This window comes from Clupea harengus, chromosome 23 (assembly GCF_900700415.2).
Source record: "Clupea harengus chromosome 23, Ch_v2.0.2, whole genome shotgun sequence".
NCBI classification, from domain to species: domain Eukaryota; kingdom Metazoa; phylum Chordata; class Actinopteri; order Clupeiformes; family Clupeidae; genus Clupea; species Clupea harengus.
Genome location: NC_045174.1, coordinates 11,699,370 through 11,725,772, shown reverse-complemented (window position 1 = coordinate 11,725,772; position 26,403 = coordinate 11,699,370). Strand labels below are relative to the sequence as shown.

At 41.3% G+C, this 26,403-nt stretch overlaps 2 protein-coding genes and 1 long non-coding RNA gene across 4 annotated transcripts; 2 read left to right on the top strand and 1 right to left on the bottom strand.

Annotated features, from left to right (window-relative positions):
* The first annotated feature begins 676 nt into the window (after positions 1–676).
* On the top strand, positions 677–9,525 carry kctd5b (potassium channel tetramerization domain containing 5b). 2 transcript variants are annotated; one of them, XM_031561704.2, is made up of 7 exons: positions 677–1,302; positions 5,556–5,664; positions 5,828–5,919; positions 6,507–6,602; positions 6,711–6,815; positions 7,379–7,504; positions 7,678–9,525. In XM_031561704.2, exons 1-7 carry the CDS (start codon positions 1,078–1,080, stop codon positions 7,705–7,707), a joined length of 783 nt encoding a protein of 260 aa, XP_031417564.1. In that variant the 5' UTR covers positions 677–1,077; the 3' UTR covers positions 7,708–9,525. The 2 variants fall into 2 exon arrangements, with proteins under 2 accessions (XP_031417564.1, XP_012694375.1); XM_012838921.3 differs by lacking the exon at positions 6,711–6,815 and having other exon boundaries at positions 679–1,302.
* Positions 9,526–15,947: 6,422 nt separating this feature from the next.
* On the bottom strand, positions 15,948–21,832 carry LOC116218649. The gene is made up of 3 exons (XR_004162961.2): positions 21,612–21,832; positions 18,615–18,718; positions 15,948–16,306 (listed from the first exon to the last, which is right to left on the bottom strand). It is a non-coding gene; the product is annotated as an uncharacterized LOC116218649 (long non-coding RNA).
* Positions 21,833–21,838: 6 nt separating this feature from the next.
* Positions 21,839–26,302, top strand: ube2ib (ubiquitin-conjugating enzyme E2Ib). The gene is made up of 7 exons (XM_012838922.3): positions 21,839–22,129; positions 22,976–23,046; positions 23,676–23,759; positions 23,887–23,959; positions 24,065–24,174; positions 24,270–24,349; positions 25,358–26,302. The coding sequence occupies exons 2-7, from the start codon at positions 22,981–22,983 to the stop codon at positions 25,419–25,421; spliced, it is 477 nt and encodes a 158-aa protein (XP_012694376.1). The 5' UTR covers positions 21,839–22,129; positions 22,976–22,980; the 3' UTR covers positions 25,422–26,302.
* Positions 26,303–26,403: the final 101 nt, after the last annotated feature.

The window sequence follows — 26,403 nt, the reverse complement described above, 5'->3', positions numbered from 1 at the left end:
TGCAAAGTTAGGTGTAAGGATTGAAATGATGCCATTAATATAAATTGGTAGGAGTTTGTCAGAATTCACTGTTTTTACATTGGTTTCATAAAAAAGAGGCAATCACTTGTGTTACACAAATCGTCGTTTGGAAACAAAAACGCTGACGTCTAACATTGATTTAAATATTACACTTGAATTTGCTGAGAAAGAACCCTAACTGGTCTTTTCCCTACAGTTCTCATTTCCTATTCTCCCTTTCCGTTTTTACTGAGTGGTGGAACTGATCTGGAAGTAGACTTCATACCTTTATTCTTCTCCTTTCATGCATTGCCCTGAATGTCTTGTATTAGTTTCTAAGTTATCTTTCTTAACCTGGAACCATTAGGATCTGCAATGGCCGCGCTGATGGACTATTACTAAGTTGTGAGCAATTCCCCTCCCATATTTGCTGCCACATATAGGGAACAAAACACACAAGCCCTAATTGAATGTGAAGACAAGGTATGCTTTCAATCGCTGGTTTTAGTTGAACTTGCCACGTCCTTTTTTCTCAGTTAGTAGTATAATGGATGTTATACGTTTTTATCAGATCTCTAAAATGATGTCTCCATGCTGCTACATAGAATATACAGTAAATTCTAGTCTCATGCAACCGAAAGTGGAGCTTGGTGTGTGGGCGGGGTTTCCTCAGACAGCCCTCTGGCGGTCAGTTCAGGAATCTCCAAGTAGCCCAACCCCCTGCGGGAGAGATAATGACCGTATGCACAGGAGCTGTCATGAGGAATTTGCTGTGTTTACCCCAAGACCACAGCTACCCCGAAGCATACCGGACAGTTGGAAGTTGTTCGAGGACTCTAAAGTGAAGACAAAGATTCGATGCTTCCTTCATCGTACGTTCGTATACAGAAATACTTTATAGATAAAGACCGAATGTGAAGTTGAGCGGGTTCCATGGTGTCTGTTTTTTCTCATGTAAAATAAATACAAAAGACACTCCCCGTCTTTTCACATCGCTGCTTGTCTGCCGAGCGGAACGCTCGCATTGGCCGTTTCCTGCCGGCGCCCCACTCATCGAAGAGAAGGCAAGGAAGCGGAATGGCCGAGAATAGCTGTGATATCAGCGGACAAGACTGCAGGAGGTGTCCGGTTCTGTCTTCCCCGAGTGGTAAACCCCCAACATCTTTTAACGGAACATCGAAATGGGTCCGTTTGAATGTCGGTGGAACGCATTTCCTAACAACACGACAGACCCTCTGTCGGGATCCGAAGTCGTTTCTATATCGACTCTGCCAGGCGGATCCCGATCTGGACTCGGATAAGGTAAGCAAAGTCTTCCGTCTCAGATCGAAAAAGTAGGTATTTAGGATAAAAATCGTTCGGATGAACAAAGTAGTCGAACAATAGAACGTTTGAACGTCTGCAACACTGAACAGTTTGCGTTGATGTCATTTTCAGCTTGAAGTCAAATAGCACATAATTCCATAGCTCCCGAGTCCCATAAATAAGTTAGAAGGAAAACGGGAGTTCCTTGTGAAGTGTAATGCACATCACCCAGCTACGAGAGGATGCAATAAGCTAGACAAACTCCATGTGTAAGCTGAAATGTCGCCATGGACGTAACCTACTTTTTCTTTGACTGTGTCTGCCAACTGCCCGTCGCACTGCTGAGGTTACTTAGCGAAAGTTTTAAGAAATCAATGTATTATGGTATAGGTGGTTTAGACTTTAAAATCCATGTGCTCCACGAGTAATGGGCCTGTTTAACTCGAGAGGAAACTGCTTAAAATGATTTAGCCTATATTTCCGAGGTAGAAATGGAAGCTGCAGTTACAATATGAAAATGTAGCTGGGCACATGGGAGATCTAGTTTGCTGGGTGTTAAAGTGCCCGCTTCTCTTCGTGTGATTGCGTTAGCACGTACCAACGTCAATTAGACTGTTAATTACAGTCTACACTAACGATTTGAACATTTTAAACAACCCTACAGTTGTCCTGTAATATTGTGCTGAAATGCATTGGGCGTATGATTCAATTTTTGTATGTGACGTTCGACCTTTTGAGTCTTGATAATCCGCTTTCACTCAGTTTGGGGTTGACATAGGGCTCGTGTCCACGCGCGTGCGTACTGCATGCTGTGGCCACACAGACCCTCTGTTGTTGTCTGGGGTGCCGAAGTAACCCAAGCTTTGCGCACACACACAAGCTGCCAGGGGTATGGTGGCGCTGGACGTTGGGTGTGCGCGCAAGTGATATTCAAGTTGTATTGCCATGGAATAAAATCATGCACAACTCCTCTATCATCTTTTGATCAGCCTCCACACTTTACCGGCAGTGGTGAATGGAAGACTTGCTAGTTTCAGCATGATGTTTTTTCATGGACATACCTGTGATACCACAGGCATACCATAATGTGTGTTGGGACATTTCTGTCTGCTCATTCACAACTGGTCAGACATGCTGATGGCTCTCTCTTCATTGGCTAGATAGCCTGTGTGGGGATGGGGGTCTTGATGATGAGGTCATCATCATGCTGCTGAGCCATCTGTCTCTCTTTTACTCTCTAATCTTCCTGTTCCCTGCATCTAAGGGAAAGACTGCACCGCCTGCACACAATTTCCTGCACTGTCAGGATTAGAAATAGATTTGCCTTTGTTTTACACAAAATAAAGTAGAACAACAGTGTAAAGTAAATGCTGACATGGGCATGGGCATGGGCATTCCCCAAACTTGTATCAGTCTTCCTGCATACTCTTGCTCCCCTGGTGTCTCACCTACTCTCATAATTTAATCTCAGACAGTAATCTCAAAATAATCTCCAAATCCAGAATAATCACATGGTTTAACCCAAAGAGAGCAGCGGTGGGATTAGCTGGTAAAGAGCCGCTCTCTGTCTTGGATTTCCATAATCCTAATTTTATTTAGCTAATGTATGTATTGCTGTCTTTGTTGCATTGCTTTGAGAATATTACTGGGCCAATCCTTGTGAATGTCCAATCTACATTGCATTTATACTTCTGACAAATTATGTAGTATAAACAAGTTTTACTTGATGAATTTGTCACAGAGTCTCTCCTAGATATTGGTATGTATGTGCTATTCAGTCGCTGTAGATATATAGCAGAACATGGAACGAGCATGGCAATGGCATGCTAGTTTCTCTCATACTAGTACTTTTAATTACTACTACCACCACTGCTGTTACAGATACAATTATATCTTCTTCATCCATATCTTCTTTTTGTTCTCACTCTTCCACATTCTATGCTATTTTGTTTCTCAGTGTGGGATTTTTTGTGTTACAGAGGACAACAGGGTTCCCTTTTTTGTCATGGATTTTACTATAAAAAAAATACACTGGTTTGCTCATCAGTCAGTCAAAGTTGATATGAAGTAGTGACCTCAGACAAACTCATTCAAATAAAACTTCACTTTTGGGGAAACTGTGGCCTGTAAAAGTATTGAGATTTGAATTTCACCGCTTGTTAAAAACAAGAATCAGATAAAAATAAAAAAGAATAAAAAAGTCTGAGAGAAACTTCACAATAAATAGACAGAAATTTTTAGGCAATTTCCACAGGTCAACTTAACCAGTTCGCAACCGTCTGAATGAGCATCACTTTCGCTTTCACTACCTCTGAGTGGCACATGTGCTGTCCTGACAGATGGCTTGGGCAGGATGGTTTCTTCAATAGCAGTCCTTGGTTTTCAGAATGACAAAGCCCCATAATGCAATTTTATTACAAACATTTTAAACATTAGTGATATGTTGAGCATTGTAAGGAGATGTATTGCAATATGTTGTCCTTCAGTCATCATGTCCAGATATTGTTAATTCAATAATAATATAATGCTATATTACTGCTATAAATGCTATAAGTACTATGGCACTAAACAGTATTGTTTCTTTTTCTCGCCCCTAAGATTTCAACTTAAGTAAAGGGCGTTTGGTAGCCTGACGATGTCATACTCATAATTCTAGTCAGAATATGAGTCTGATATCGCTCCATTGGGCTGTGATTATGGGGCGTGTTTCAACCGAACCAGGAGAAAAAATGCCTCTTCGCTCAATTGGTTACCTACAACCAATCAGAACAACGTAGTATGTGACCAGGGCCATATGATATATTAAACTTTTACCGGATCCGTAGGAAGGAAGGCAAAAACATCTTTTCGATTGACAAATGCCTTAATCGCGTTTCTCTGTTGCTCTTTCAAAATGAATGCACTGTCAATGTCTAAATGGACTCGAATCTATACATTTCAGCTCTCCAGCGGCAGCCATGTTTGTTGAAAACGAATTCAACTCGTGTGTTGGTGACGTGCTTGATTACGTTACTGTTGATCATCTGTCCATCATCGTATAAAGCCCACCTTGACAATTTGATTGGTCCGGCAATGTCTGTCCGCAGATAATTTCTCCCCAATGGAGTAATGCCAGACCGAACTTCCCGACTTCAAATGTTGTGGGCGGGGCTAAGTTCGGTCTGGTATCCAGGCTAGGCGTTTGGTGCTCTACTTTCTGTTTTTGTGATGCCAAATGCTACTGCTGTCACTACTCTCTCTTTTCTGAACATACGAAAGCAGGAGAGAGAATCAGATGAAAAAAGCAGAAAGCTTATACAGATGGCGAGAACATTCAGGAAAAGTTTGGTGCCTGACCACCACTGAGAAATTCTTGGTCATTTTGGAATACACCTTACCACCATGTCTCTCAAATGGAATTGGTCCTAATGGGCCTTCTGTAAACTGGGAGCATGCCAAGGCAGTGGGGATGTGTCTTCTTGGGGGATGTGTCACGTCAAACACAGCATGCTATGCTTGCAACCAATTTTTCCCTGAGCTTTAATATACATTTGAAGCACAGGACAATTTAACTGATGTAACCTTTTAAAAGATTACATAGGATGAATTGTGCGGCTTAAAGTGTGTTTGAGCCTGGATGTATGTCTGGGTAGGTGCTCTGTGTGTGTGTGTGTGTGTGTGTGTGTGTGTGTGTGTGTGTGTGTGTGTGTGTGTGTGTGTGTGTGTGTGTGTGTGTGTGTGTGTGTGTGTGTGTGTGTGTGTGTGTGTGTGTGCCTGTGTGTGTGCTTAAGCATGTGCTTGAATGTGCCTCCATAATTCATGAGAAGAGCCTGACTGCACTTTAAGAAGGGAGTTACTGTTGGGCTATGCACACACACACACACACTTACACACACAGACCTGCTCTGTACATCAATATTTAAACCCATTTAAGCTAGAGAATGCCTTCTGCCATTTACCCTTGCAGCTCTAGCAATAGACCACAGAATTCTAGAATTGTGTGTGTTTGAGAGGGGGCACAGAAGGGTGCCTGTAAGTGTGCATATGACATGGGCAACAGCATGTGTCAGAGTGCGTGTGTGTGTGTGTGTGTGTGTGTGTGTATTTTTAGAGAGATCTCTGGGGGTTCTCATGTGAATCCAGCTCACTTCTGTTTTTTCTTTCTGTGCTACTGCTTAAAGTTTAATAGCTTTAATGCTCTCTTCCTTCTCTCTTCTGTCTCTTTTCTCTCTCTCTCTCCCTGCCGCACCCTCTCCCCAATCTCTCTCTAGGATGACTCTGGGGCATATCTGATTGACAGAGATCCTGTGTATTTCGGGCCTGTGCTCAACTACCTGAGACATGGAAAGCTGGTGCTGAACAGAGACCTTACAGAGGAGGGTAGGAATGCATTATCCTGCATACATACACACACACACACACACCCACACATGAAAACACACACTCATTCACATACTTTTTGATGGGCTTACTCAAACAAGCCAGATACATTTTGCTTTTTATTTCAAATGTGCTATGCACAATGTGCTTGCGTGTTTTGAAGGGGTCCTGGAAGAGGCCGAATTTTATAACATCACATCGTTAATTAAACTCATCAAAGACAAGATCAGAGAACGAGACACCAAAACCACACAGGTGAGAGAACGCACACCGTCACACGCTCACTAGAGACACACAGTGATTCTCCCACACACATGTCTATATTGGGGATTTTAATGCAACTGGGTCACCACTTCTAGTCGTTTCTCTTTTTTTTTTCTTACAGCTCTGCGTCCAAATTCATTTCAGCCGTGGTTGTTTGCTAGGCTTCTTTCAATATAGTTTGCTGTACTCCATGTTGAAAAAGATGGTCTATTATTGATCAGTCTGAAAGCACTATCGGCATGCTGAGAGAGACAGAAAGAAAGGGGAGAGAGCTGCTCACCTGGGACTGGAGCGGCTCTTTAGCTGATTAGCCACGTGCGGGCCTGGTCTCCTCGCTGAGTGCACCACACACACTTCAGGTTGTGTCTAATGGGATGAGTCCCAGTTCCGGTAGATTTCAAATTAAAAAATATGAACAAGAAGGGGAGGGGAGGGGAGGGGAGGGGGGGCCCAGGTCACGGACCCAGGTCATTTTTAAATAGATGTGTGGCTGGCATGTTCAGGTCTATGTGTGTGTTGAATTTAAGTCACTGTTTTCTTACTTTTTCTCTCCCTCTCCTTCACTGCTGTGCTTCTAGCTGCCTGTGAAGCATGTCTACAGGGTGCTGCAGTGTCAGGAAGAGGAGTTGACTCAGATGGTCTCCACCATGTCCGATGGCTGGAAGTTTGAACAGGTAACTTTCGGCAAAGTGTTCTTTCGCCGCCCCAACCCTCCATCTCTCAGGGAATCACGTGCTCTTGATGACGTGGGCCTTGCTTTGTGCTCTGATTGGTTGTTGCAGCTTGTCAGTGTAGGTTATGGGCGGGCCCAGAAGTCAGAGTTTCTGCTGATTGTGTCTCGGGAGGTGATGGGGGAGGAGTCTGTTCACCCTGCCAAAAGGGGAGAGGTGTGTCCCACAATCCTCTCTGGCCTCCCGCCAATTACTGCATGCCCCGCCCCCTCCAAGCGGCGGACATTTATTTTTCTCTTTTTTTTCACTGTGGTTTCAGTTTAGGTTATGTTGACTAGTAAATGTGTGTTCGTGTAGACCTCGGTGTGTGTGTGTGTTTGTGTTTCCGGTTCACTGCTACCAGCTGGAGCCACCACCTGGCAACAGGTTCATTGTTGCTAAGGCCAGGCATGCCTGAGCATGTCACTGCACCACAGAAGAAAATGTGTGTGTGTGTATGAGTTTGAGAGTGTTAGAAGTTACTTAGTGAGTTATCTTAGCTGTCACTGATTTAAAGTTCTTTTTCCGCATTGCATGTCTTTTTAAAAATGACATTTGTCACTCTTTGTCTTTGTTTTTTAATCTCTTTGCAACAAGAAAAAAGGAGCACCACTTAACAGCTTTATTGATTTATGTTTTTATTCATGTTAAAACCGGTTCCTCATTCTCTGTGTATGCTTTTCCTGTGTTTGTGTTTGTGTGCGTGTGCGTGTGCGCGTGTGTGTGTGTGTGTTACACAGCTGGTCAGCATTGGCTCCTCCTACAACTATGGCACAGAGGACCAGGCTGAGTTCTTATGTGTCGTCTCCAAGGAGCTGCACAATCAACCATACGGCCCTAACAGCCAGCCAAGTGAGAAAGCAAAGGTGAGGCGTACGAGTCTGCTGTGTATCCAGGCTGTGCATGTAACAGCCGTAACACATATTCCTCTGTTTGACTAAGGGCTGTGTGTTTGTGAAATCTCTCTTTTGATCGTTTACACATGGATCTGTGGTGTAATGTGTCCGTCTTTCTGACCCGTTATTTCTTGTTTGCGCAGATTTTACAGGAACGTGGCTCCAGAATATGAGCGCAGGTGCCTGTCACAACTGAAACATGCAAACACATATCAGCTTCCCCGTAAAATATATCAGCGCACGTGAAAAACACGCCATGAACACGAGCCAGAACATGCCAAGGACACGCCCAAAAACCCAGGGACACACAAAACATATCAGCAAGCCGACAGCATGTCACCATCCCACAGAGGACAAAGCAAGAGGAATCCTTGCTCCTGTCCAGTGTTTCTCCTGTTCACTTGACTGTAAACATTGACCTGTAAATACCAAGGGAGGGGGGAGGAGGTTTCCTCTAGGTGCCTGTTCAACTGGATTTATTATTTCTTTTTTTGGGTGGGGGGTTGGTAGGGGGGAGGGTCTTGCTGGCTAGATCAGGGCCTGTGTTCATCAACCATCTCAGCATGGAAAGCACAGATGTGGATTATCGTAACCTTAACGTCTCCTCATCCAACATGCCCATATTTTAACCTTGCTAATTATCAGTGCTTTGTCCCTTGAGAGGCTTCATGAACAACATTCCAGGGATCACAAGCTGGGAACAGACAGATTGTCCAGCTTTCTTAGAATCATTCTGTTGTTTCTCATGGATAGCATACAACTGTATGTTATATCATTATGCTTGGTTAGCACGGTAGCTAGCTGGCTAAGTTTGTTTGGCCTGCTGTAGTGGAAATGAGTTTAATATGCTGTTTAGGGCTGCTCATGGGCATTTGGCTCACATGAGAAGGAGGAAGTGTTAGCCAAACAACAGAAGAGATTTGTCAAGCTTGCTGCCTCATTGTTGAAACAAGCTCATAGCACCAGGGCTCAGATCACTGCTCAGCGACAGGCTTTAGTGGTCTGTATTGTGAGTACATTTGCTGCAGTGCTTCTGTTGATCAAGCTATTGGGAGCAGTGGCAGGCTGTTGTACAGAATATTAATTGTTAGTAATTAAAGACAATCTTTGGTCTTCTTGAGCCCCTCGAACTTTAGCATTGTGGCTATTTCAAGTGCCACCAGCAGACTGCCGTGCCCTATAAATAGTATTTTGTACATACATTTAACATATTTTAAGGTAATTTTGCTGCATAGATTACCTACAAATGATATCACATGAACTTCAAGTTAATCTACATATTTGATAAGAAACACATGACCATTCAAGTGGTCAGCCTTTAAGAGTTACATAGTTTAATTACTGTTTTGTTTACATATGTAAATACTGATAATAAAAGGGACCATGATCAGCCAATAATTATCTCTTAGTAACTTGTATTGTGAGGAGGAAAAGAAGGAAAAGATAAAGTTGGTGCATGTGTGACAGACTAAATGCCTGAGTAGATTTTAGAAAGTGGTTGATGGAAACTGAGGGGTAGGTATCAAATTGTGTTTAATCATGGATGGTATTTCGAGACTAGTCGTGTAGGACTAGACTAGAAAGGGGTGGTATGTCAGTGAGTCTGTGCGCGGGAAAGAGAGAAGAGGTGTTTTTTTTCTGTAGTTCTTATTGGTTTCTGGCAACAACAAAAAAAGGTAAATGTATATCAATGTTTTTCACTTCCATATAGACTCTCTGTCTCTTGTGAGTGTCACACGGGGTGCACTAAATGCACTACACACACTTAGCACGTCACAAAAATATTCCACTCACAATTTAAATCAGACTACATGCCCCATTTCCGAGGACGGCTTACCCCGCTGTAATGACTGTTTGTACATAACTTTTCTATGTATTGAAACATACCAAACTATCCTCCAATGATTTAAGCTGAATGTCTGTTTTATATATTCAGGCAAAAATGTAGCTGCACAAATGGACTGTTATGCTATAAACAAATTTCCACATTGGTTAATGTCTTTTTTTGTTCTGTTTGGATTTAACAGACAGTGCTGACATACTGAACAGTTTATATTTTGATGACACACGGAACTAACCAAGCCTTCCCCTTTTTTCAGTTAGCTTTGCCATATACAAATACGTGTCAACAAATTGTATGTATTACCCCATAGACTAGAGTAAAAAGACAATTACTCTCATGTTTGCAGGACAAAGTTTTCCCCATCACATTTGCTGTTTCAACACAAGGCACATTTTATTAGTCATTTCCAGACATTCCTAATGGAGTGTGTTACCTGTGTGACTAAAGAAAACAGTCATGCTGTTTACTCCCCTTGAGTAATGTATGTTAGAAAACAGAATGTCCTGAGCTTGGTAAAGTAAAACCTGGAACCTGTTTGTAGTGCAGAGTGACTGTATTACTACTTGAGATTATTCATATCCTGTAAGTGTGATGACTTGCATACAATTCCAACAACCCGATCTGTTGGTCCATCATTGATAGTCCAGCCTACAACTATCAGCAGGATACTACATTCACTCTCCCTTACTCTCGCCCACGATGGTGTGGCAAGTAATCAAAATAACAACCAATTATCAAAACAATAACTCAAACCTACGCCTATTTATTATTGTAAAGAGAGTGCCAGCAGATGGTGTTTGTTCATTCTGTATAGTAAATACTCCTTGTAAAGTGAAACCTTGTCGTTCTCACTAAGGTAGGGCCTACGTGATCTGCAGTCATTGCGCGTGATGCGGAACCGTTGAGAACAGGAGAACCAGACCCTCCCGAGGACGCAGTCAGACAACACTGACACCTGGTGGTGCTTCAAATTAAACACATAAGAGAACATACAGCGACAACATATGCCGCTGAGACGATGTTGAAGACGTGCATGTCCTCTCAAATAGAGCGACAACCATGTGTATATTATTGCAAATGTATCATATAGGCGAATGGAAAGCAAATATCAAGTGGCTGACAAACATCTAATGTTTCGTTATGTATCTTGTCTTCTTGTAGTTAACCTGCGTTACAACAGACACATGTCCAGAAATATCTGCAAACAAATCGACACGCATAATAAATCGTTAAGCGCATGAAAATGGATGTTAGCTACACGTCATGTAGATTTATTATATAGAAACATATTATAGATTTGGTCTTTCTTTTTTTTTCTTTTTTTACTGCAGAGGCCGTCGTTCATCTAATTGAGGAGGCCATCACAGAGATTTACCTTAGATATGTAAGGGATAATGTATAGAACGCCGGTCATTATCGGGGAAATAAGCCCCGACAGTTGATGTTGAGCCTGAAGGGGCTTATTTTCCCGATAATTACCGGCGTTCTATACATTATCCCGCTTATTACACGGCTACTTGCCAAAACGAAAAAGTAACTTAACACAGTGTGTCTTTTTATAATATTATTTTAATTACAATTTATTTGTTACCATTCGTGGTGTTAAAAAGCAGAGAAATAGTTCGCCAAAGACGTTGAACTTCAAAGACGTTGAACATTCTTTAGAACACAGCTGCTCAACTGTCAGCTGAAACTCAAGATCAGATCAGCTGACGTCGCTAAGCAACGGAATACACTGAGGTTGATAAATTACCGGATTACTTGCAGAGTGCTTGTTGTGGGTTTTATACCTGCTAGGGTGCTCATATCTACTAGGGTACGTCATAGAGTCCACTACGATCCCCCAAAGGACTACCATCATGTAGCGACAGCAATAACTCGATTCGCTCTTTGACAGAAACTCCCTTTTAGTCGGCGTACTAATGAAGATAAATTGACAACAAAACAATTAGGACTTCCTAGACCAAATGTATCCCTTCAACAGGTTTCTACAAAGGGAGTATGGATTAAAAGACCTGAAGCATCTGGCAGAAAGAACAGTGAAACACGAAAGCTGTAACCCCCATAATCAATTGCGCCCTGCAATTGGGACTATTGGGTCACGTCAACATCATGGCACAGCTAGATAGTGCATATCAGCGGAACATTTTAGAGCACAACAAACAGACGGGGGAGAATCGTTATGTACTGGGGAGACTGATATCGTGCATAAAGCCCTGTGGGAAGTGCGAACTTTGAGACGATGTGCGAGGGCGACACCAGGCTGCAAAGACACTAAGATTCTGTGAGTCAAACTTTTTTTGGAGCTGATGGATGTATCAATGCAATCTGCAAGAACAAAGTTTCGTTCATTTAGCAGCATTTTAATATGTTATCTGTTGCTGTTATTTGTTTCAGTTGTGCCTTTTGCTTCATATTGTATGCCACACGTGTGCCACAAGCTTAATAAATGATGCAAGTTATGAGCTATGTGTCCGTCTAATCTTTTTACTTTGTTGCAATCATTTTACTTTAATGCTTTATTATAGACAACATCTTTGTGTCGCGCTGAAGCATGTGAAATGTATTTGAAATAGGATTTCTGCTCCCTGCTGGCACTCAAAATGCAGCCCATAGCATATCTTACTGGTCTATATAGGTCTACTGCATATAATCAGCTACTTCTATTTTTGTGACGGTGACATGACGTCATACAAAATTGCCCCACCAGAAATTTCAGGCTAAAATCGCCACTGATCTGAGGCATAACCGGGACCACATTTTCCGGTCGAAAAGCTGAAAATACAGACAGCTCTCATCCACCTTTGTTTACATTTAGCAGAATGCTGTTCTTTACTGAGCATTTATTATGTTAAAATTGTTGTTTCAATTCAGAGACCAGCTGCTCCAACACCTTGTCCTTCTACCCCCATCCCTACTAGTCCAACTTCATCTTCAACTGCCTCACACTTTTTCACTTCATCAGCACATCATACCAGTATATTTACTTCATAACCACATTTACTGAAACATTCTTACAGCACTTAAAACAGACTTGTGCACTGTACTGTCAAATGTTTCTCATGGTTAGGCTTAAACTGTGTGAAATTTGCTGTTTTCTAAGTTTTCAATATGTATATTTGTTATCATGTGTTCCAGAACAAGATTCAGTTGATGAGCTTGAAGGACCAGTAATCTCCCATCCCAATGTAACATCAATAACATCAATCAATTACACATTGCATCTGGGTCCTAGCCTACCTTTCCATGATCCCTTAATTCAGTTGTAACCTGGATGTCCTATCACCATGCACGTCCTTTTGCTTGTATATCTCAGGCAAATACAGAACTCGAACCTGTGAAGCATTTATTATTACAAGTGTGGAATAAAGTCTCATCTCATAGGTATGGCCATGAATTCTAAGAAAACAATGTATTAATACACACCAAGGCTTAACTGAAATGAGGATGCAATGGAAGTCCACATTCTATCAGGCCACATTACGATCAAAACGAGTTGCTAAATGAAAGTTTGAGGATTTCTGCAGCACTGTATATAACCCAGTAAATGACATTCACAGCTTGTATTTCAGGCACTGAATTGAAGCTCCCTGACAAGAGCATCAGCAGTGTGCAGTGTTACATGAACGTGAAACTGAACGAACTGTAGGGACAGCCGATCTGCACAAAGACAGTTTTTTATCAAACATGTCAAGGAAGAAGCAGTGTGGAGACCTTAACTTCTGGTGATGGGACAGTGGAGCCCTGCTGATGATGCAATGTGTGTGATGTGTGAGTAAGAGGGGTGCAGCATTGAGGGGCGACGCTGAACTCCCGACTGCTACTGATGTGCAGGTTGGCACTTCGCATGGTAGCCTCTTCCATCGGAGTGTGAATGGGTAGATGTCTGAGGCATTAACATGTAAAGCTTTATAAGTGCTCTATGAATAGAAAAGCGCTACATAAATGCAGTGCATTGACAATTTGAGTCTGAAAGTGGGTTGGGGGAGTCTCTATAACAAATCATTTTGTGATTTGTAAACTTGTGAAGGTAGCGCTTCCTACTAAGTTAGTATTATGAAATATACTATATTTTACCTCCTAATCAGGAGTGGATTTATTTATAATGCAAAAAATAAAGAACTATATCCATAATGTATTGACATTTGCAATGTGTTTATTTTCCTAAGAAAAAATAGGTAATTAAATAAGAATTGCTAATCAAAATGTCCGTGATTACAAATGGATTACATTTATACATCATTTCTGTTGCTTTGCATCTTTTTATCATCTAGACAGGCACTACCTCTCGTCTGCCAATCAAAGAGTCATCAAATTTACATATCTGGTACAGGGGATGAAAAGAAACCGGTTTGACGAATTTGTGACTGGTTGTTTCTAGGAGGTGGAGCCAAATATTGGCAAAACGGTATTTCTAGGAGGCACTACAGGGTATGTAAATATGTGAAGTGTGATTTCACTTCACTCACATATTTTGCATGATAGTTGGATGTTACTTCCCAAATTTGATTGCTCTACGAGGTTAGAAATGCTAAACCTAGGTTTAATCCATGTCACATGTGATAAATGGGATGAAAACAGATGTACCTGAGGTCAATATAAGACCTTGACCTTGTTGACCATCGCAGGGGTGCATTTTGTGAAAGCACGACAATCTATGGCTGCGGTCGGATAGTCCGTCCGATCGTCTTTTCCTAACCACTTTTCCTTGACCTCAATGGAAAACTTCATGAGGTCAAGAAAAGATGAAAAGTGGAATTCAGAAGGAATCCGACTGCACGAAGCATCTAATTATGCGAAGGCGGATGTTATTGATGTGGGTCACATTAATTTTTTGTTGATTGGGTTGTTGTTGCTTTTGCAAGGAATTATGGGGCAATGCTATCCCCTTTCCTTTAGCAATGGATGCTTCAGTGTAAATTGTTCTAAAGGAGGTAAAGAAAGCATTGAAGCACCTTTTCTTTGGCATTTAGAGAATTCGACCAGCTCTAATCATGGCTGCCACTTAGATACTTCTGGGTAATTTCACTCAGTTAGGATCCTTCCTAAGCGAAAAAGACTATCCTGACAGGGCCTGATGAAGAGGTTGGAATTCTGATGCTTTCCCCACACACGTGTGTATCTTTATATACAAAAAAAAGCTCCAAAGTGTCAGAATGATTTTTTGCCTTCTTATTCTTCACCCTTCCCTTCACTAAGGTAATCAGATATCAGAGCTGTATAAAAGCACATGGTAGGTCAATCTGTATGGTGTATGTAAACAAGTGGTACACTAATACAGTTTGCTCAGCTAAGATCGCCCTCCATTTCCTAAGCCAATCCCTGTATCACTTCATTAGATCAATTCTGTTAAGTCATTATTGTATCTGTCTTCAGTCATGTATGGTAAAGCTATGAATACAAAGTGTCAATGCCTAATGAAAGTACAGACATGGTGTAATGTAAATACTAATTCACAAAAAGATGGTGTCAAGTATGGCAGACATTGAAACAAAAAAATGGGACTTGGAAAGTCAATTGTCTTTCCCCAACACGGAAGGTAATCAGTGAGGTATCTTTACATGTCAGACATATTTTCATTTAGCATTCTTTTTATTTTGAAAGAACAGCTCATTTCATTCCACATTCTATATATAAACACTTTCAAAACAATAACAAATATAAATTACACCTGCTCACCAAAAGGAATGCATTGTCCAAGATGTGGTCTCCCTTTAAGAACAGAAGGAGAAAATTAATTTCTCTTTCAAATGATTTTATATTACATTCAATTATTTACTACCATTATTATTGTTATCTCTATTACACAGTATCAAGTCCAGTGCCTCCAAACCTTCACATGACACTTGCTTATCACCCCCAAGCTAATAAGTCCCCTTGCTGTTCACCGTATGTAAAGATGTTTTTGTGTAGTATGTTGTATTTTATAAATGTAGCATAATGTTAATGTGACACACATAAGGAGTATACTGTATATGACTTATTTGATGAAAGAGAGAGAAGAGGGAGTAGGATGAGAGAGAGTGGGAGGGGCCTGAGAGAGTGAAAAGACAGATGGGAGTGGGAGGGGTCTGAGAGAGTGAAGAGACAGCTGAGAGTGGGAGGGGCCTGAGAGAGTGAAGAGACAGATGAGAGTGGGAGGGGCCTGGGTGAGTGAGTGAAAAGACAGATGGGAGTGGGAGGGGTCTGAGAGAGTGAAGAGACAGATCAGAGTGGGAGGGGCCTGAGAGAGTGAAAAGACAGATGGGAGTGGGAGGGGCCTGAGAGAGTGAAGAGACAGCTGAGAGTGGGAGGGGCCTGAGAGAGTGAAGAGAAGGCTTGGGGGCGAGATAAGGTTAAGGCTGCTAATTTGGGACAATTCCCATAGATACTGTACATAAGACTGAGACTCACTAGAGAATGTTTGCAGTGGTACCCTAGACACTAAGAATCGTGTTACCTGGAGAGTATGAATCCTTAATTTGTGCCTGTATGGCAAGTATGAGTACGAGTCCTTTCATTATGAGTCCTTTCATTTTTACCAGGTTAACGTGATAGCAATCAATCAATCAAGTTATCAATTTTTTTTCATTTGTTTCAACACAAATGTATAACATTTCATTTGGTATTTTATTTCAACAACATTTCACCAAAATCTTAGACGGCACCTTTAAATCTCAGGGAAAAAATCTCTCTCTTTTCTCACCAATTTTTTGCTAGGTGGACTCAAAGGACTTAAACACTCAATGAAACAGTGACCTAAACCATACCATTACAAACTTGACCGTTCACACGTACCCCTCAAGTACTCCAAAAACATTGGGCACATTGCCCAACGCAATGCCTGCTCCTCAGATCACTGGCTGTGAAGGCTCCTCAGTGAGGGTGTCCCCTCTTCTTGACATCAGCAGCTGGAGGGGGACGTAGCCACTGGCCATCAGGTTGCAGATCTAATGAAGATGTTATACACATACTTTAACTCCAATATCATATACTAAAACACTCAGGGGAAATTCAGCCTTCCCCCACTAATATTTCAGTGCAACAGAGAAATGAGATCTCGAACACGATGCAGTGCAAGAGACAGAAGGAAAGAAAAATCTGGCAACAAATCAATCTACCATTGTCAGCCAGCAAAGAAAACTACATTCTGTGCCTTGACTTTGCTCAATTGACAATTACCTGGTCTTTACTGATTATATTACAAATGTGCTGATATGTTTTGTTCTAAAACATTAAGCATATGCTGCATAAGTAATAAGATACAATCCTGCACAATATTTGTGCAATGGTTGATGCATGCATCTGTGGAGAGCACAGAGTTGGGGTAAGTAGGCATATAGCCTGTTACTAGTACATCACATTCAGAAGAGTACGCCAATAGCTTACTGACCTCATTATCCATCAGTATGCAACTGTTGGTAACTGACCAACAATTCATGTAGAGAAATGTAAAATAAATAAATAAAACACACTGTTTTTAAACTAACACCATCTGTTGTTACTGGTATTCCTAATAAACATAGGGGAAATCAGTCAGTATCCTGCAAACAGAAATCAAATGCAACTTGCCTCAAGGCCTGGTTCAAAGCCCTGGTCTCGTTTAATATCATTAGGCCACCATCAGTCGGTCGTTTAGTCAGTCAAGTTTAGTCTTTCGAAATTGTTCACTGACCATCACCTTAAATCAAACACAACCCCTAACTTAACCATACATTGTAGTTAAGAGTGTCAACAGATAGGTTGTTTATAAACTGAGCATGTGTGGATAGTATGTAGGGGACCATCCAAATGAAGCGCGACCACTAATTCCCCCTTGTGACCTAATGACCTTTCTAATAACCAATAAAATGATGCATGTTGAAATCGTTATCGTTTTGAACGAAATGACACGCTGACACAGTGACACAGGCGTTGCTGACTACGTGTTTACTGATGTGCCATTGATACCAAAATCTGGGCAATCCTCATGCAATTACCATTTATGCGTATTCTCCACTCGCTTCAGAAATGCATCCGGTGTGTGGAAGCCTTTAAGTCCGGGACAGACTGGATGCATACCTGTTGCGTTTCGGACACGGAACACTAACGCTTTCAATTGGCGTCCATGGCAGTGGGCCAACGTGGCTATACATCCAGTGTGTGAAAGCCAATCCAGCCTTTTCACAGTTGTGCAAATAGTCCTGTTATGAATTCACCAAAATGCCCTCAGACACTTCCCCAAAACGACAGAATGACATCTTTTGCTCACGTTTGCAATAGTGGGTATGTTACAGGGGGTGTTCCCTGGTTCCAGAAGTACATTTCTTTTCCTCCTTAGAGATTTCTAAAAATGTGTCTGTAGCATCAAGTAGAGATCTGTGGCTCAAGACTTGGGGTCCACTGGGGGCCCCTGTTCTTCTATCAGGACTCCACCTCTCTCGGGTGTGTTATCCACTCCGGTTTCCCTCCCATCCCATCCCTACTTCCAGGTGATACTGGAGTCTCTGACAGAATTGCTGCATGTCTCTCTGGCAGCAGTTTGGATGAGGATGTGCCGCCTTCAGTTACACATGGCAAAAGACTAAGCTTCTAGTCTCAGACCATCCATCATAACGTCACTGTCAAGAGTGGGTAGATCCTGATCCCTCCCACAAAAGCTGCCAGAAACCTTGGGGTGGTGATCAATAATCTTGACCATGTGACTGTCTCCCAGTCATGTAGATTCACTCTGTGCAACAGGAGAATACATCCACACCTGGGTGAATATGCTGAGCAATTGTCGGTACAGGCACTTGTTATCTCTAGACTGGATAACTGCAAATCGCTACTGGCAAGTCTGCAACCTTGCCCAATCAAACCACTCCAGATGGTCCAGAAGGCAACTGCAAGCCTGGTCTTTTATCAGCCCAAGTGAACCCATGTCACCCTGCTCCTTGTCAAGCTCCACTGCCTCCCGGTAGTAGCCAGTATCAAATTCAAGGCATTTATGATGGAACACAGGAACATCACAGTAACATTTCCTTCGTACATACACACTTGCACTGAAATAGTTTCCTTAGTTCTGATTTACTATACTGCACCCAAGGAAGTAACTACTGTGCATAGCACTTTAATGTTTACTCTGAAGAAACCTGTTGTACTTGACTGAACGTTGCCTCCTTTGTAAATCGCTTCAGATAGAAGCATCTGCCAAATGAATAAAAGTAATGTAAGTTCTACCTAAAATGAAAATGTTAGACCTTGTCATCAAATTGCTTGTGGATGAACAACACTTACCAGTGAAATTAAAAGGTGGGTTGACTTCCCTTAGAGGAATCAACCCACACCGCAGAGGTGCACTTCCATCTGCCTTCTCCATTCGCGCCGCACCAATTCACCATCTGATAACAAAGAATGTGAAACATTTTTTTCTCTTTCCAAAATGCATTGTTTAAGCAACTCTTGCTCTCCCTCTCTCCTTACAAGGTTGCACCTTAATAGAGCACTAAAGTGGTTGTCACAGGGGCATTCCCTGATTCCACAAGCAATTCTCTCATTTTTCCCCTTAAAAGTAGCCTGAACTTGAGATTCATGGCTTACTATCGTGTCCTGGATTGGATACAGTAGCTCTTATTGCAGGTCATTGTAAGCCCCTTTTGACGTAGTCACCTTTGTGCTCAATGTACGAATTACAGATTTTTGATTGATTTTATAAATGATGCTGAAATAACCTGAAATAAAACAATCATGACATCAGGATTAACACTGGCTAACTAACAATAGCCTGCCACTGATTGCTTTCCAAGTGGCATGGCCTGGTCCTTTTCCTCTTCACATTTTTAACAATGAACAATAATGTAAAACAAATACATTCTTAGTGATTTACACTAAAAACGTTTTCTTTGTCATACATTTTATCCAGTACAGAATAAGTCCTGAAAAAGTGAACATCCCATTACATTTAGTGGACAATAATGAAATGATGACTTCAGTGCGATACCAGCCTAAATATCTCGATTCCGATACTGAAATGATAACAGAGCAAAAACCTTAAACATCAGGGAAAGAACTTTAAATTTTCCTTTTTTAAATGAATAATAAATAAATAACATAAATCAATAGGAGTGAACTAAAGATGCATTTACACAAGAAAATGTGAGGTGTGATTACTCAGCAGTAGCAGAGGGTCACAAACAATAAACACACGGATCAGACATGGGAATAAAAGCAGTAGTCCATACGAAATTGCGTTGAACAAACTATACAACAACACACATATGAATAGACATCTCTATTGCCATCATTAAATTACCATAATCATAAATGTGCATTTTCTGTCTCCAAAACACAACTGATTTTTGTTAATCAATCAGTTGGTGTACTTTAGTATATTCTGATGAACAAAGTATTATTACAGAAAAACTGTGCCGGAGTTGGGAGTGAGCTAAATCCAGCTGGCTTTGCTTTCTTAATGTTTCTGCCATAGTATTATCGTTACACAATTTTTGCAATAGGATGATGCATATATCCAAACATATTATATTCTAAGATTATCAGCCATTGCAAGCTTTTGTGTTTACCACAGCCAAGGCTTGTTCCACCTCTCGGTCATCCATAACGAATAATGTAGCCTAATGTAGTATATTCAGTTTGTCACTACATACACTTGAAAGAGGGCCCATCGCATTTCGTGGGAGACAAAGAAGAATCAGAACGAATACAATAGGGATCCAGAAGCCTTGCTGCTTGGACCCCTAAAAGAAGCATCCTCCAGACCTGCCAAGTCTCCCGTTTTTCCCGGGTTTCTCCTGCATTTCTGACCCCTCCCGTTTTGTCATTTCTCCTGGTAATCTCCCGTATATTATGAGGTCCAAACTTATTTTATTAATAATCAAATCAAAATGTTTGTCCAATGATCTACAGTTGCCAGATCATGAACTTCAACTCAAAGGGAAAGGGAAAATGACAGAAGGGGACGCCAGTGTACGTCCGTCAACATATCAGGTTTTGCTTTGCATTCCACATAGCAATGCCTCCTCAGAGAGGAGTTTCAGTATGGTTAAAAATAGCTACAGAGAATAGAACACGTTTGAAGAACAGCAATTTGTGCTCTCTCTTGTCTTGCAAAATAAACTATACTAAGCCTCCTTCAAAGTACACCCCATCTAAGAAAACACGTAGGGCAGCCAGGTCAGCCACACACATACAATATTACAAAACAGTAGTTAACTTTTAACAGCTATTCTGTATAGATCCATTAGGATTTCTATGAATGAATTTCTATGTATAGCTGGCAAAATCTACTGGCCATTGTTTTAAATTATAATGCATATCCTGAGACCTGTGCAAGGCTTACATCAACTGTTTCTGTGATGTTCATATGAATGATTTTGTAATAAAAAAGTCATGAATAAAAAAAAAAGTTATTGCAATAGTTTTTGCAAAGCTTGTCATATTGATTTCAACATAGGGCATGGCGGTAAGAATGACGTCCGTCAACATATCAGGCATTAGGCTACTTTGCATTCCACATAGGAATGCCTTGAGGAGTTTCACTATGCTCTGTATCTATAAAATAGACTAATGAACACATATGGTAGGTAGCTTAACGGTTTTAAATCGGCTTGGTTTTGAATATTTAGAATACTTTTACTGAAACCAACCATTATCTGAGTGAAATCATCACAAGCATAATAGGTAGGCCTATCATATAACTTCCATGACTTTACATTGTATTAGATATGCGTATGTGAATATTGAATTAATAAGCCATGTACATTATAAAGTGTAAAAACTACACTATGGACAAATGCACAGCCTAATCTAAAGCTTTAACATATTGCATTCAGTTTGTTGATAGTTCAAATGAGGGAACAAAATTGTAGGATCATTGTAGCCTGGACAACTGTCCACCAGCATTGTCCAATTTAAAGCCTCAAACTCTGTGATATTAACGACCTCATTGCTAGTTGAGAAAACCTATCCAGCCAGCCATAAGAAAGTGCATATTCTGTTGGCTCTAAACTGATAATGAAATGCTTGCCATGACATGCATGGTCAAAGTCCTTCGCTGTAGTTTAGCTATAATCATTCGCTATATTAAAATAATGTCTGATATGAAAAGCCTGGTGTCTAGCTTGCGGTAGCTTGTCCATGTTTGGTGTCGAGCTGACGACAAGAGATAGCCTTTGGTGCTCACACGACTGATGAACTTTGGGCGTTTCTGTATCAGAACTGAGTTAAACACAAGTATGGAAATGAGTATAAAATCATAGTAAATGCATGAGCTGTTACCTGTATTATGCCCCATTTTTACAGACCCTGTTTGAAATAGAAGACACAATACGCACGCGCAAACGGTGCACCAATGAACAAGCTCTATTCTTCCCATACTCTCAGCTACGGTGCTCTCTATGGTTCTCGGCAAAGTAAAAGCTATGTAAATACCTCTTGAGCGACGTTGGTTGTGGCCCCTTTAAATATTTGGTTGCGCAGGAGTATGCCTGATTGGAAATATACAGACAAGGAATTTCGTAGAACGTGGCCATTCGCTTATTCCACATTAATACTAAAACGAGAGGTATTACATGTGAGGCTGGATTTAAAATGAAGCCATTTGAAAAGCTCAGGGAGGTGCTTTTTAATCATTGTTCAGGCAACTGAACTGTGGTACTATATGGTCCTACATAGATAGACTGGTTCAGAACGGGTGTTCTCTTCGGGAGGGAAACTTCATAGGATTTTGTCCCGAGACAAACACGGGTTCCGTCACAAACGCCATAGTAGCCACGGAACAGTCTGGCATCGAAACGGTAACGATATTTTAATGCACGGGCATTATATTTAAGCCCTCGTATACCCGTAAGAGTCAAGTTGACTTGGTGGGTTCGGTTTTTTGTTGTTTAGTCCGGTTGCTGTGTGAACGCGCGTTCGTAACAAGGGAAGTGTGGTCTTTGTGCGGCACCGTCATGGATGCCTTTCCTACCAGACGGCTGCACTTAAAGTCACAGTTAGGGAAAAACAACAACACCAGTGGCCGGAGCGATATACACATGAATAGCATATGTCCTTACTGTCGTTCATATTCAAATGGCCCGGCTAAATGCTTTACTTAAGTTAATCTAGCCATCTTGGCATAGTTGAGGCTGAAGAAGCGGAGTAATGATTGCTAGCTAGCTAGCTGCGTTAGCAAGCTAGTGTGAACATAACCCCGAAAGCTGAAATTAGCTAGCATTTAGCCGTAGCCCTGTATGTGTTGCTATTAAGGTTGCATTGTCAATGATTGTTATTGTTAGTTTGGTGCTATGTTTTGTTTGTATCTGTATTTCAAATGTGCAATTAAGTACCGCAATGTGGTATTTTGCTGCTTTCCATAATGGCAAAAGACTGAATATCTATCGCGGTTTTTTATGTTACTGTTAGCTTGTACCTTAGCGGAGTTACCGGCGCACCTTCCAATATGTTTATAAAGCAAGCTAGCTACCATCAGCTAACGTTTACAAAACGTTTAATTTTGTCTAACTCCTCCAGTACTTTACTAAACAGGCCCGCTACTTTGCAATGACAATGATGGTTCGAAATTATAGTATACTTAGCCAAACAGTGACTTACTTCTGATCGCAAAAGTTGAATACTTACGTTTTTTCTTGTCTTATCAGCTACCATGTCTGGCATTGCTCTGAGTCGACTTGCACAGGAGCGTAAAGCATGGCGGAAAGACCATCCTTTTGTAAGTAAAAAAAAAATTGTCTCTCTACTACATCTAAAACAAGTGATGCTCATATCTCTGCCACTCTACCACATTGTGATGGACTAAACATCTTTAGACTTTCATATTTCGTATTCAAGACCTCGTATGCACAACTGAATCTGGCATTCATCCCCTCGATTAAACGCCCTCTTAATGTGGAACTGGCAAGTAAACCAGGCATTAACAATGTGAATAACGCTTGGGATGGAGAACCATGGGAACAACATAACCAGTTTACAACGTTTGATGAAAACCGTAAGGTCTTTCTGTAAAGTCTAGGAAGAGCCTAAATATTTTTTTGAACAGGGGGAGGGGGGCTGGAGGTGAAACTGGCTGTGCATTTTGGCATGCATAGAAATGTATGTATGAGGATGTAGAGTATGGGCGACAGGTGGCATAGATGTTGAAGCTGCTTTTCCCCTAACATCCACACACTCCCCACGAAATTGGTGTTTGGTAGGAGACCAAAATGGAAATGATGCCTGCACTGTTACTTTGACTTCCAGCAATCATGTACACTATGTTTCGTCACTTATCTCTTGCATATGATAAAATGGCTCATCATGCACACATTCCATCAGTCTGAAAAGGGTTTGTGGTCTTTTTAGGGCTTTGTTGCTGTGCCAACGAAAAATCCAGATGGAACAATGAACTTGATGAATTGGGAATGTGCAATTCCTGGGAAGAAGGGGGTAAGTGTACTTGTGTTTCAGTGGAATGCTTACCTACATACTTTTATTTATCCTAAATACTTATTCAGCAGGGTGTTACTGTGTTATGTACTGAGGAGAGACACTCATGTATACATTCTCCTCATAGACTCCATGGGAGGGAGGTCTTTTCAAGCTGAGGATGTTGTTCAAGGATGACTACCCTTCATCACCACCCAAGTGTAAGGAACTAGATGCACCACAGTGCAGAGCAGTGTATCATACTTACCACTGTTGTGTCCTGAGAACTTTGACATAGTTAAATCATACATATGTTTCTCCTACAGGTAAGTTTGAGCCGCCTCTGTTTCATCCGAATGTATATCCCTCTGGAACGGTATGTCTGTCCATCCTGGAGGAGGATAAAGACTGGAGACCGGCGATCACCATCAAACAGGTAAACGGAAAAGAAACGTACACACTTGAGCAGTGCCATACAGGAACACAAATCTGTAATTTCTCGCTGATTACTTGTCGCTTTCAATCCTCCAGATTCTGTTGGGAATTCAAGAGCTTCTAAACGAGCCCAACATCCAAGATCCAGCTCAGGCTGAGGCCTACACCATATACTGGTGAGCAATGCCATTATTGCATGCTTGTAGTAAATTGCCTTCTTCTGTTTATTTGGGGAATTTATTTATTTTTTCCTTAACTCTCGGCATATATTGTCATCTGTACCAGTATCAAGAAGATATTTTAAAAACTAGTCACCATACCGGTCTATATTGGTGCTAATGCTGATTAGCATCATTCATGTAAAACTTGTTTTAATGGAATACTGCTGTTTTGGTTTAGTTGAGGTCTTCAGGAACGTTTTGATTTCAGAACCATTTCTACAGCCGAACATTTCTGTACATACGGTTATGTGAATGAAGCAGAAATATCAATTGTCAAAGCAATTAACAAAGGGGAGCGTATAACTGCTCCCTAAAGCCTGTGGTGACAACTGACCCTTTCGAATAGTGAATCGCGTCTTTGCCAGGGATATCTGGTTTTGGTTGCTATAATTCCTTTTGTGTGTCACTGTTGTACAGTCATATGTGGTATAATTAATTTTTTTGTATATTAGACTGTTGTTATCAAGGACCTGTATGTCATTGGAACCATTCAGGATCCTATTAGATGTCTCATTAAAATGATCTTAGGCATCAGATGTGCACTTACAGCCCTGCACTTTCTTAAACCTTGCTTATGGTTACCATCAAGTGCTTACTCAACACTAATCTTGCAAGCCAAGACTTTTGATGAACTGCATAAAGTCTCGTCTGCGTTGCATTTTAAGCTGGCTCAGAGCCATCTGCTTTGACAGGAAGGTGTCTGTAAACCAACATGCAGAATGATCAAGCGCCATAGAATTAGAAACAGTTTCTGTTTCTATATATGTTTCTATAATAGTACAATGTGACCTGTGTCTTATTTGTAAGCAAACTAAAGTGCAGCAGCAAAGCATGCAAATGTTTTCCCCCTCCCATCAAATTGTGTGTTCCCTCAGAGAACCAGTTCATATACCAGAGATACCACTGCATTAATGGAATCCTTACATCAGTCTAATTTTGTGATTTTTGTTCTCTTGTTTACAGCCAGAACAGAGTGGAGTATGAGAAGAGAGTCCGAGCACAAGCCAAAAAATTCTCTCCATCGTAGGTGTGATGCAGGGGGACGCGTTAATACAGAAGGAGGGAGTGTGTCAGCACGCCCCCCCCTCTCTCTTTCTCGCTCTCTCTCTCTACCCTCCTTCCCCCTTCTGCCCCTTTCTTTCTGAGCACACGTGTTCTATACACACCTGGACTTCAAACTTAAAATTTGAACACGCTCTGTGCCATCCAACTGCATCTTACCCCTCCCCCACGAAACGCCCTGCCCAGGCCATCCCTTCCTCCATTCATCCTCTTTCACTCCCTAGCTTTTGTTCATTCTCTTTTATTCCACCTCCCACATCTTTGTCAGCAGTCTCAAGTCTGAACTGAAACTCCCAGAAAGCCCAGTGGCGACATGGCTTCATCCCCGGTGCTTCTCGCCTTGGCCAAACATAGCCAGAAACTTCTGTATGTTGCAGGTGACCTCATGTGACTATATTTTGAGTTTAACTCTTAAATGTGTGACTGTGGGCGTGAAAGTGTTAATGTAAGTGTGTGCATGATACATTTTTCCCCCCCTTTTTTATTTTTATTTTTTTCCCTCTCTGTGTATGCACATGCGTTTTTGTATGTTATTTTTTTTTTCTTTTTTTTTTAATTATTGCTTTCCTCGGCGGGAAAGGGCACCGTTGCCTTTGATCCCTCCTCCCCATCTCCTTTAAAAAAAAAAAAATGTAAAAAGAAAAAAAAATCAGAAGTACATACATATTTCCCCCTCACAGGACCTGCCGAAGACAGATGCGTACACTCCTGTCTTTTCTGCCTGTGTTCTTGTCCCCTTGTTTTTGTTTGTTCGTCATTGACTTTGTTTTAAATGATGGGAACATTAGGCCATGCACTCTATCTGTTCAAGTGCTTAGTCAAAATAAAGCTCTTTCTACAAAAGTATGCCGGTGTCTGAGTGCAGTTCTTCAGACATGTGTCCATGTCTGTGTTTAGCGTGGAGGTCCTGTGTCCCTAAGCAACCATGTGTTTATTCTCATTTGCTT

Bases quoted from the DNA above. Each gene is read 5' to 3' on its own strand.
- ube2ib (XM_012838922.3), top strand. From the start codon at position 22,981: ATGTCTGGCATTGCTCTGAGTCGACTTGCACAGGAGCGTAAAGCATGG. The intron at 23,047-23,675 runs GTAAGTAAAAAA...TGGTCTTTTTAG, and splicing joins GGCGGAAAGACCATCCTTTT to GGCTTTGTTGCTGTGCCAAC. The intron at 24,350-25,357 runs GTGAGCAATGCC...TCTTGTTTACAG, and splicing joins GAGGCCTACACCATATACTG to CCAGAACAGAGTGGAGTATG.
- kctd5b (XM_031561704.2), top strand. From the start codon at position 1,078: ATGGCCGAGAATAGCTGTGATATCAGCGGACAAGACTGCAGGAGGTGT. The intron at 5,665-5,827 runs GTAGGAATGCAT...CGTGTTTTGAAG, and splicing joins CAGAGACCTTACAGAGGAGG to GGGTCCTGGAAGAGGCCGAA. The intron at 6,603-6,710 runs GTAACTTTCGGC...TGGTTGTTGCAG, and splicing joins ATGGCTGGAAGTTTGAACAG to CTTGTCAGTGTAGGTTATGG.